This window comes from Peromyscus californicus, unplaced genomic scaffold (assembly GCF_007827085.1).
Source record: "Peromyscus californicus insignis strain IS unplaced genomic scaffold, ASM782708v3 Scaffold_9__1_contigs__length_137607984, whole genome shotgun sequence".
Lineage (NCBI taxonomy): Eukaryota > Metazoa > Chordata > Mammalia > Rodentia > Cricetidae > Peromyscus > Peromyscus californicus.
Window position 1 is genome coordinate 74,482,395 of NW_026294617.1, and position 12,363 is coordinate 74,494,757.

Sequence of the window (12,363 nt, forward strand, 5' to 3'; positions counted from 1 at the left end):
AGAGACTGGCTCCCTTTTCATTGGAAATGTGACATTCTAGAAGGCACTGGTCTACAGTGTTTGCCCTCTGTGCCCTTCTAAGACGATGAAGAAGAAGAAGTGGCGGGTGGTTGAGATGATCAGGACCTCACTTTCCCCAGGAATTCCTCCATTTCTGACACATCTGCTATTCGGTAGTCGGGATGGGGCAATACAGTGGACTCTGTCCCCTGAGGTCATTCACCCTTCCCTCCACCCCCGTCCAGCGGTGTTGCACAAGGGACCTGAAGGTGACAGGGCCCAGAGGCTCACCAGCCACACTCACCTCACATCTGGAAGCCTCCAACTTCCTGAGCTCGCCTGTGTAATTCTTGTCTTGATCTCCCCAGATTCTCTCCACACCACCTTGACCCGTCTTCAGCCCTTCTCTTCCCCCAAACCCAGTCAAATTTCTTTTTTCCAGTCACAGAACTGCCGGTCGAAACTCACTAGGTGGGAGGTTCATCAGCTGGGAAGAATCGGCGCCTGGGGGGGATCTGGCTGGATAGGCATGGGGGATCGAGGCCAAGCCCCTAGTCCCCGGTCCCCCCATGGCAGCCCCCCAGCTCTAAGCACCCTCACTCTCCTGCTGCTCCTCTGTGGACAGGGTAAGGAAGGGCCAGGAAGGGTTGGGCACATCTAGAGGATAGGCTGCCGGGTAGGGGTGGGCATGTGAGCACGTGTGAGTGAGGGGGGGGGTGAGTGCTAAGCCCCAGTCGCTCGCCAACGCTGAAAGAGGCCTGTCTTGTTTCCCATTTAACCGGAGGAAGGCTACAGATGGAGTCCTTGGACCCCAGAGATAAGAGGTCTGACTGGCTTACACGATTTTTAGTATAGAAAACGAGGGAGCCGGGCGGCGGTGGCGCACGCCTTTGATCCCAGCACTCGGGAAGCCGAGCCCGGTGGATCTCTGTGAGTTCGAGGCCATCCTGGTCTACAGAGCGAGCTCCAGGAAAGGCACCAAAACTACACAGTGAAACCCTGTCTTGAAGAAGGAGGCGAGGAGTAGGAGGCTGAAGGTTGGGGCTGGGAAAGCGCCCACCAGAGTGGTAGGAATGTCTGGGATGAAGGATGCCTTTTGGCAGTTCGGCGCGTCCTGGACTTGGGTAGAACCTGAGTCTGGGCACCGTCTCACTGTCCTCTCCCTTCCGTCCTCAGCTCACTCCCAGTGCAAGATCCTCCGCTGCAATGCCGAGTACGTCTCGTCCACTCTGAGCCTTCGGGAAGGGGGCTCATCGGGCTCGCCGCGTGGAGGCGGCCGTGGTGGGCTGGCCTCGGGTGGCTTGTGTCGCGCCCTGCGCTCCTATGCGCTCTGCACTCGGCGCACGGCCCGCACCTGCCGCGGGGACCTCGCCTTCCACTCGGCGGTGCACGGCATCGAGGACCTCATGATCCAGCACAACTGCTCCCGCCAGGGCCCCACGGCCCCGCCCCCGGCCCGGGGCCCCGCCCTTCCCGGAGCTGGCCCCGCCCCCCCGGCCCCGGACCCCTGCGACTACGAGGCCCGGTTTTCCCGGCTGCACGGACGGGCCCCGGGCTTCCTGCATTGCGCCTCCTTCGGGGACCCCCACGTGCGCAGCTTCCACCACCACTTTCACACATGCCGTGTCCAAGGAGCCTGGCCCCTGCTGGATAACGACTTCCTTTTTGTCCAGGCCACCAGCTCCCCCGTGGCATCGGGGGCCAACGCTACCACCACCCGGAAGGTCAGGGATTCCGTTTTCCTCCTAGCCCACTTTCTGAAGTCCTCTCGCGGTCCACTCGTCGTACCACTCCTGGGGCTCTAGCCGTAGATATCCACCCAGCCCCTGGTTCCTCCTCTTCCCCAAACATGCCCTCCCATCCTGAATGGCTTTCCTCCTATCAAGCATTGGCTCTTGTAAATCAGTTCCTCTCGATAGGAATGTTATTCAAATGCAGGTAACACTGAAGACGAAGCTTCAGGGGTGGCAGCCAGGACTAGCAGAGCTGAGGAGTCAGAAGGGACATTTTATTTTCGTTGGGAGTTGCTGAGATTGAGACCAAAAAAAAAAAAAAAATTGAACGAGGGGTTGAATAGGGGTCAGGAACTATTGGAAGGCAATGGGGGATGGGATGAAGGACGAGGACCCTGAAGACACCCTGCATCTGCTGGAGTCAGATCCCTGACAGTATATGCTGCTAGACTCGGGGGAGGGCGCACTAAGCCCTAATAAACTATTTTCCCTTTTGCCCGCACAGATCACCGTCATATTTAAGAACATGCAGGAATGCATTGACCAGAAGGTCTACCAGGCCGAGGTGGACAATCTTCCTGCGGCCTTTGAAGACGGCTCTGTCAACGGAGGCGACAGACCCGGGGGCTCGAGTCTGTCCGTTCGGACTGCTAACCCCGGGAGCCATGTGGAGATCCGAGCCGCCTACATTGGGACGACTATAATCATTCGACAGACAGCTGGACAGCTCTCCTTCTCCATCAGGGTCGCCGAGGACGTGGCGCGGGCCTTCTCCGCTGAGCAGGACCTACAGCTGTGTGTCGGGGGATGCCCGCCGAGTCAGCGACTCTCTCGCTCGGAGCGCAACCGGCGCGGGGCTATAGCCGTAGACACTGCCAGAAGGCTGTGTAAGGAGGGCCTTCCCGTTGAAGACGCCTACTTCCAATCCTGCGTCTTTGATGTTTCAGTCTCTGGTGACCCCAACTTTACTGTGGCAGCCCAGACAGCTCTGGATGATGCCCGAGTCTTCTTGCCGGATTTAGAGAAATTACATCTTTTCCCCTCAGATGCGGGGCCTCCTCTCTCCCCAGCCACCTTCCTACTGCCGTTTCTTTCAGGCCCCTTTGTTCTGTGGCTTGGCATTCAGTAAGTAGGCCAGCAGCCCCGTGACTAGCTTGGAAATGATCTGAGGGTGGAGGTTGGTGTGAGAAGACACAAAGATGTGCGGAAGGAAATTAGTGGGGACGGGGAGATACAGGAGACAGTGACAGCCCCCTGGAGTCAGATGAGGCTGTAATCCAGGGCTGAAATGATCCTAGAACAAGGATTCTGGGCCAGGGTTTTGCATTCCAGGCCTTGGTAGGGGGTCTTCACCATGAATTTCCCGGTCCCGTCTGTAGTAAGCTGATTATTCCACTCCACATACACCTGGTGTCACTCCTGCAAGCCTAGAGACTGTAGAGTGCTAATGGCCAGCAAAACATTGAAGGGCTGAGCGCTCTTAAAGGTGAGAGCTAAGAAAAGGAAGACGTGATTATCTATAAGAAAGTGGAAAGAGGAGAAAATAATTAGGGGAAGTTTTTGGGTTCAGAAATGAAGCAGGCATTGTCTAGCTCTCAGACAAGGGAAGTCAGCTTTTGGAGACTAGTGCCAATACAGAAACTGGCATCCCCACCCCTTACTAATCCATTATTAAAGCTCTAAATTCCCCACACTGTCCTCTGTCACCTGTGTTGAATCCCCTTACAGATGTGTGACATGGAATTGAGACAATGTGTTCACTTCCACTGAAAGAAGTCTCAGAGTTCTCAGCCATTGGATCTGCCCTTTTGGAGTTCACAGGTTATTATGAGACAAAACTGATTCACAGGAGGGAATCATGAGTAGTAGTATTATTTATTATTATCATCATTTGTTTTTTTTATTTTCCATGGAGCCTCATGTAGCCCAGGCTGGCCTCGAACTGCTGGTCTGACTGTCCGTACTCCTCAAGGGCTGGAGCTGAAGTGCACCTATGTCCCGGAGCGTGTAATTCCTCACCCAATTCTATGGCCTTTGGATTCATGTGGGGAGATGGTGGTTGAGAACCAGAGTACTGAGCAGTAATGAAAGACACAGAGACGGCATGTGAGCTGTGCAGGGTCTGAACAGTTCAGGGCTTTGCAGGAAGTGAAAACCGTGGGGAGTTATCCACAGAGTCACCAGTAGCGAGGAAACGAGTGGAACTCAGAGGACAAGCATGGAGTCACGAGAGAGAAGGCCTAGATAGGCTGAAGGAATTACAGAGCGCCACGGGAGTGGGGCCGCAGAGTTCAAACTGATCACGAACATTTATTTAGAACTTAAAATCTGCCAGGCAATGTTATCAACACTTAAAAAAAATGTGCAATAGGGACTGGAGAGATGGCTCAGTGATTAAGAGCACTAACTGCTCTTCCAAAGGTCCTGAGTTCTGTTCCTAGCAACCACATGGTGGCTCACAACCACCCATAATGAGATCTGGTGCCCTCTTCTGGCCTGCAGGGATACATGCAGGCAGAATACTGTATACATAATAATAAAAATAAATAAATCTTAAAAAGAAAAAAGAAAAAATGTGCAATAAAGTTATAAACACATCAAAGATGTATGGAGCTGGAGAGATGGCTCAGCAGTTGAGAGAACTTTCTGTTCTTACAGAGAGCTCAGATTCTGTTCCCACCCACAGTGCTAACAATGGCCTACGACTCCAGCTCCAGGGCATCTGACATATGTTCAGGCCTCCTTAGCACATGGTGCACACAAATTCATGCAGGCACACACATACACATACATTTTTTAAGATCTTAAATATGTATTTATGCATTAAGGACTAGGCAGTAGCTCAGTAATAGAGCACTGGAGGAGCAGGCACAAGGGCCTGGGTTTGATCGCTAGTACTGCAAAATAATAATAACAATAATAACAATTCTTTTAGCTTTCTGTGGTGGCACATTCCAGTAATCTCAGCACTCAGAAAGTGGAAGCAGAAGGATCGGGAGTTCAAGGTCATCCTTAGCTATATAGGAAGTTCAAAGCCAGCCTGGGCTATGTGAAATCCTGTTTCAACCTTCCTTCTCAAAACTAAACTAAGTAATGGTGCTTATTATTCATAACTCTCTAAGAAAGACAGTATTCTTCTATCTGTATTTATCACTCCATACACAGACAGAAATGGAGCGATCAAAGGCATGCACCATCACACCCAGCTCAGAAACCTAACTCTTAACCACTCCAGCATATTGCTGAGGAGACAGAGTAATGAAGGATTGTGATTGTGGACCCAGGTCGGCAGACCCCAAAGGTTTGGGGTCTCAAGTGGGCACCCCAAGAACCCAAACTCCAGTCCAATTGGTGCAACAGCACAAGGTTTTTATTGAAGCGACTGTACAGACGGGCAAACTCTGCTCCTAAGACCATGAGCCGCATCTTACTGCAGCCACATGGGGGTTTTTAAAGGAAAAACCCACAAAAACCACAAGATTACAATTCCCATACAATTTCGTTTCACAAGATCATGGTCTGATCACAGAGTGGGTACAGTCACGTCCACATGCACATTCTTCCTGAAACCTCAAGGAGGGTACCAGGGCGGGAGTGGAGTTTACACAAAGGTCACAGTGGTCCTTCCTGGAACACTTGCAACTATCCCAGTCACAGTTGAGCACATCTCTTAACAGAAATCTTTTTACATTGTTACATTGTTACAGGGGTGATTGAGTGATGGCTGAGTCAGCTTGCCCTTGGAACTAGATTTTTAGTTTCTCATTTCCTGGGGCTTTGGGGGTGTAAGCCTGAAGGGTTAGGGTCTTTTAGGCAGAGCAGGACTGAGGCTGTGGATGCCACTATAAAAGCTCCCTTCTGGCCAGGCAGTGGTGCTGCGCGCCTTTAATCCCAGCCCTTGGAAGGCAGAGGCAGGCAGATCTCTGCGAGTTTGAGGCCAGCCTGGTCTACAAAGAGTTCTAGGACAGCCACAGTTACACAGAGAAACCCTGTCTCGAAAAAACAAAACAAAACAAAATGTGCCCTCCTTTTCTCAAGTGTTGGGAAAGGTAAACAAGCCCAAAGTAATCCAGTTTGTAGAGGAGAGACTAAGGAGAGAGGGTACGCTCTTTGGGGTACTAACCAAATAGGAAGGTGATGATTCCACACTTAGTGTCTCAGCCCTCCCCTTCAGGTACCCCACGGTCTGGGGTCTCCTCTCTCTGACCTGCTCACACATTTGCTGTCATCCTCTGTAGCTCTGGGTCCCACTCTCCTGGCAACACACCCCTGTGTGCCCGCATACGGCCTGCACACCCCTGTGTACCCGCATAAGATCTGGCCAGTGCTTACCCTGTCAGCCCTGGCCTCACAAACGTCTTCTGCATTTTAAATCTCTTTTGGAACAGGGTCTCCTGGCCCAGACTGGCCTGGAACTCTGTGTAGCCCAGGATAGCTTTGTCCTCCTGATCCTCCTGTCTCTGACTCCGGAGTGATGGTGTGAACACCATGCCTGGATCTTCTGCAGAGTTCATCCAGTCTTCGACTCCTCCCTAGAAACTCTGCCCATTCCCTCAAGTCATGTGGGTTCTGGGGATTAACCCGAGGTCGTCGGGCTTGGCATCACGTGCCTTTATTGAGCCGTCTCAAAGGCCCCCACATACTCTTTTAAATTTAAATTTTTATATCCAGCTTTTTTGTTTTGATTTGCCTTGAGACAGGGTCTCACAATATTGACTAGGCTGGCCTCACACTCACAGAGATCCACTTATCTCTGTTGCCCAAGCACTGGGATTGAATGTGTGTGACACCTAGTGTCCTGTTTTGTTTTGGTTTTTTTTTATTGTTGTTGTTGTTTGTTTATTTTTTGTTTTTGTTTTGTCTTGTCAACTTGACACAATCTGGAGTTATCTGGGAAAAGGAACTTCAATTGAGAAAATGCCTCCACCAGCTATCCTGTATACAAGCCTGTAAGGCATTTTCTTGATTAATGATCAATGTGGGGGTGCCACCCCTGGGCTGTGGTCCTGAGGTGGAGAAGAAATCGGGCTGAGCAAACCATGCAGGGCACCAACTGCAGCCCCCAGGTCCCTTCCTGATTCTGCTCTGACTTCCCTTGGTGACAGAGTGTGTCCTGGAAACTGGAAACTGCAACAAAGCCTTCCCTTCCTAAGTTGTTCTTGATCATGGTGTCTATCACAGCAACAGAAACCTTACTGAGCCTACCCAGCCTTTTCAAAGATTCATTTCTATTATTTCTAACTATGTGCATGTGTGTCTCTGTGCAGGTATGTGCATGTGAATGCAGGGTTAGTTAGATCTCCCTGGACTGGAGTTACAGGCAATAAATAATGAGTCTCCTGACATGGGTGCTAGGGATCGAACTGTCCTCTGGGAGATCTGAATGTGCTCCCTCCCCAGCCTTTTTGTTTTTAGATTTATTTATTTTTATTTTTATGTGGGTGGGTGTGTTGCCTGCACGTTTGTCTGTGCACTGTGTGCATGCCTGGAGTCCTCGGAGGCCAAAAGAGGACATCGGATCTCCTGGAGCTTAAGTTACGGATGTTTGTGAGCTGCCTTGTGGGTGCCGGAAATCAAACATGGCTCATATGTAAGAACGGCATGTGCTCCTAACTGCTGATCCATCACTATTGGGATTATATCGTTAGCAATCCATGGAGTCTATTTAATGAGCAAAGGAATTCATTTGGGGGTTAACTCACAAGACAGATTATAAAGGAATTTGTTGCAGGATCTTGGCACGGTCCAGTGCTGTTCTCAGGTGAGCTCTGCCCTGGTCCGTTCCAGCCTCCAAAACCACGAGGTAGTGAAGAGAAGAGTGTTTTTGTGCATCCCAGGTCTTAAGGATCCCCCAGTGGCCACGCCCCAGGGGCATGTACCTCAAGGTCATAGGCAGGTGTAACAGTCACCTGCTACCTCACGGTGCTTCTGGGCATGGCTCAAACAGTCACCCACTACACATCTCTCCAACTCCATGCCCAGCTTGTTAAATGAGGATTTTTGGGAATCAAAATTCAGGAGCTCATGCTTGCATAGCAAACTAACATTTTATCATCCGGGCTCTCTCCAGCCCTTGGCAGGCATCCTTTAAAGTAAGCGTACACTCCAGGCATCATGGAATCTGACTACAATTCTAACATGTAGAGAGCAGAGGTGGGAGACTCACTACAAGCTCCAGGACAGACTAGTCTATGCACACAGGTAAACACGGAGTCCAGATCAGCCAGGGCTGTATAGTATGACCCTGAGGAGAGAGGGGAGAGAGGAAGAGGGTAAGGGGTGGGAGAGGGAAGGAGGGAGGGAGGGAGGGAGGGAGGGAGGGAGGGAGGGGTAAGAAGAGTTGAGGATGTACCTCAGTTGGTGGAGTGCCTGTTAGTGAGCATGACGTCCTGAGATCCATCCCTAGCTCTGCAGAAAATGACTTGGTGATACAATCCCAGCACTCGGGAGGCAGAGGCAGGCAGATCTCGTGACAACTTGTGAAAACTGCATTCCTGGAGCTCCCTGAACAGCTCACAGGCATTTTTCCAAAACAAGCCTGCTTTCCCTAGCCATTACTGTTGTTTACGTAACTCTCAGAAGGGGCCTTGTGCATCTGGACATTTCCCTTTTTCTTTTTAAAGATTGATTTATTTATTATGTATACAGCATTCTGTCTGCATGTACGCCTGCACGCCAGAAGAGGGCGCCAGATTTCATTGTAGATGGTTGTGAGCCACCAGGTAGTTGCTGGGAATTGAACTCAGGACCTCTAGAAGAGCAGACATCTATCTCTCCAGCCCATATCTGGACGTTTCTGAAGGGAAGTCCCACACCTTCCATTAGCTTCTGGAGCCTCCCTCCCCTCTCCAGAAGGAAATGTTTCAATTAGGAGGAAACTGCTAGAAACAACCATCAACAAGAAAGGGACAATCTGCTGACTATGTAGAACAGGACAATGACCTGGCAGCAGCATGAAATCATAGACTCCTGGGAACACATGGTAGCGTCTCTTCGTAATAGTGCACAGTGAAAGGAACCCGCAACAGTCTTGCTTTCTATTGCTAGAATGAAGTGCCCGCCGAGACTGGGTAACGTCACAAAGAAAAGAGGTTGATTTAACTCAGCTCCGGCACCGGCTGGGATCTGAGGAAGTCATAGCAGATGGTACCACAGCGGTGAGAGGGAGAGAGATGGAGAGATTGGAAGTTAGAGAAGTTCAAAGTCCAGGGTGGGTTCTTCCTTACAGCAAGCTGCTCTGGTGAGAAATGCCTCGGGACTCCTGAGAACTACCTCTATTCCTCCCACTGACCAAAAGCTGTCCACTAAGGTCCCTCTCTTACAAATCCCACCACTCAACACTGCCACAGTAAAGACCTTCAACACTTGAGGGGCAAACCGCATCAAAACCAGGCCAGAGAGCCGGGCCAGCTGTTCTGGAGGCTGAAGCCGGAGGAGCTCAAGTCCAAGGTCAACCTGGGCAACTTGGACTCAATAAATAAATTAATTAAATGGGGCCTGGCAGGCCAGCACGAGTCTATAATCCCAGCACTTGGGAGGATAACATGTCCATTGACAGCTGGGCTGCACAGAGTCATCTGGGGTAGGGGGATGCTATTACTATTTTCTTCCATTTATATAAAAACAGAAGATGCAAACTGACATATAATTAGAGATGATCAATGGATTCTTGGAGATGGCCAAAGAGAGGGAAAGAGGCAAGAAAACCTTGATGTGGTGATCATTTCGTGGACATACATATGCATATATCTACTTTTTTTTTGTTGTTTTTCAAGACATGATCTCAATATATAACTCTGGTTGTTTCTGGAACTCACTCTGTAAACCAGGCTGACCATGAACTCAGAGACCATGTCTGGCTGATGGACGTATGTATATATTAAAAGTCATATGGTTATATCCTGTCAGTGTGTGCAACTTATTTTTTTTTTCCGGAGCTGAGGACTGAACCCAGGGTCTTGTGCTTGCTAGGCTAGCGCTCTACCACTGAGCTAAATCCCCAACCCCAGTATGTGCAACTTATAAATTAAGCACGCCCAAATAAAGTTGCAACTTAAAAGTGGGGGGGGGGGGGCATGGTAGCCCACGCCTCTAACCCTAACACTCGGGAGGCAGAGGCAGGTGGATCTCTGAGGCATTCCAGGACAGCCAGGACTACACAGAGAACCCAAGTCTCGAAAAACAAACCAAAACCAACCAACCAACCAAAAAGGTGGTCCACATTTTCCCCTTCCTCTGGTGAAGGAGGTAAGAGACACAAATTTAACCCTGTGAGTAGTTCTGACGGGCCACTCCACAAACTGTCAGCAGGGGGCGCTTAGTGACTAAAAGTTACTCAAAGAAGAGCCCGGCAATTCTCCGGAGAGAGGAAACCCATTTCTTTTTTTCTTTGTTTTTCGAGACAGAGTTTCTCTGTATAGCCCTGGCTCTCCTGGAACTCACTCTGCAAACCAGGCTGACTTTGAACTCAAAGAGATTCACCCACCTCTGCCTCCTGAGCGCTGGGATTAAAGGCATGTGCCACCACCATCCGGTGAGGGAAATCAATTTCTAAAAAGCGTCTGAGCCCCCCCACCCCCACCCCCACCCCAGCAATACAGTCTTGGTTGCACAACATGACTAGGTGTCGAGACCCTACTACCAAAGACGTCACGAATTTCAGTTTGCAGAGCATGGAGAAATCAGTCTCGCCAAGTCCAGCTGCAGCAGGGTTCAGGTCCCAAAGAGGAAGTGTAGAAGAAAGGGGTGATCCACATTGAGGACTCAGCAGCTCTCTTTCAACCAGAGACTCTTTGTTTATATAGCATGCTGACCACATAGGTCATTAACTATATAAGTCATTTGGCAAGCAACAGAGCCCGGATCTCTTTTTCACTTCCTCACTAAATGTCCAGGGTGAAAAGCAAAGTACAAAACAGACAGTCTTAGCTGAAACAGTATCTTCGGACAGCATCCGTCAAATCAGGAAGTTACACATTTTCCAGGGTCTGCAAAGCGTGGGACTTCCGATTTTTTACAGCCTGTGTCTTGGCTGGCTGCTTATGGGGTTACAATACGTTAGACAGTCTGAAATTATTTTTACCTTAACCAAGTTATATGTAGAGTCATTTGATGTTTCCTAAAATGCAAGCTTTACGAAATAACTCACAATGTGCACTTGACCGGCTGACTATGGGGTTTTTCTGTTCCTCAGTTTTATAGTAGTCTTGCTGTTTTCATTCACTCTCAGAAAGGCCGATTCTGGCATCTCATTCTTTTCCCATCAACCCACACTATTCCTATTTCCTCTATACAGGCTCCAGTGTAGGGCAATGGACATCTTGTATCCAGAGCTGAGCAAGAAATTTCTCAGAATCTACCCTATTGGTACCACAATCCCTGGGGCACAAGGAAGACTTCGTCCTGTGACACTCCTTTCAGGCTATGACCTCCGGTCTTCAAAGTTTTCTCCCGGGTTCATGGATATATCTCCCCAGGGGTTGCATAAACAGAAAACTCCCCATTGCGCAAACAGCCGCTTCTAAAAGCAGAAGCAAAAGCCAGCACACCAGCTACTGAGTCTCTTAGTGAAGTTTCTCTGGAACTTTGTCAAGCAGCGTCCTCCGCCTCAGTAGGACTGAGGCGTCCCTTGTGCTGTGGCCTGCACCACAATCTGGAACTGACCAGGAAACTTCAAGCTTCGATGCGGCCGGAAGGTGCTAGGCAGGCCACTACGGAAGACGAGACACCACAGTGTTAGTTACTCCGGGCTGGACCCTGCATCTACAACGCCGATGAGCAGTGGCGTGGCTATTGGGGGTAACCAACTGCTTTCTGCTTGGATCTGAGGGCTGTTCCTCAGGAGGAAGCATGCCTGATGTGGCAGTCATTGCATGGAGATACATTTTTTCTCTCGTGAAGTTATATCCTGTAAATATGTGCTATTCATTGTACATTGAGTATCCTGAAATAAAGCTGTGATTTTTTAAAAACCTGTAATTTTTAAAAAGTGTTCTACTGGGCTGGAGAGATGGCTCAGAGGTTAAGAGCACTGACTGCTCTTCCAGAGGTCCTGAGTTCAATTCCCAGCACCCATAAGGTGGCTCACAATCTGTAATGAGATCTGGCGCCCTCTTCTGGCCTGTAGGCAAACGTGCAGACAGAACACTGTATACATAATAAATAAATCTTAAAAAAAAAAAGTGGTCTACTAAAGAATTTCTTCTTATCCCTTACAAACATCCATTGATTTCCTGCCTCAAACTATATATCAGTTTGAATCTTTTGATTTTATATAAACAAAATGGTATTTTCCTTCATTCTGTTTCTTTCTTTCTGAGAGAAGATGTCTCTAGGTGGTCCAGCTGTAAACCTGGTGGAAAGCCTGTGGCTGGGAGGACAGAGGCAATCGAGGGGGCCTGTTATTGTCAACTGGTCATGCTGTCAAACTGCCCTCTACATAGTGATGTTTATACCCACAGATTGTGCCACCGCAGGGTGCCCGGGCGTCAGTGAATGGCCGCAGGCTCATGTGCATATTGGCAGCATTGGTTGACTCAATGGCTTAATGAGGAAAGTCACAAAGTTGGGAGGTGGTGCTGAGGATGGTTGGGAATTGGAGAGAGGGAGTGTAGGGATGGGTGTGATCTAA

At 49.6% G+C, this 12,363-nt stretch overlaps 1 protein-coding gene across 1 annotated transcript; it reads left to right on the forward strand.

Annotated features, from left to right (window-relative positions):
- The first annotated feature begins 529 nt into the window (after nt 1–529).
- On the forward strand, nt 530–7,993 carry Hjv (hemojuvelin BMP co-receptor). Its single transcript, XM_052731726.1, has 3 exons — nt 530–626; nt 1,177–1,724; nt 2,239–7,993. Exons 1-3 carry the CDS (start codon nt 530–532, stop codon nt 2,860–2,862), a joined length of 1,269 nt encoding a protein of 422 aa, XP_052587686.1. The 3' UTR covers nt 2,863–7,993.
- The last annotated feature ends 4,370 nt before the right edge of the window (nt 7,994–12,363 follow it).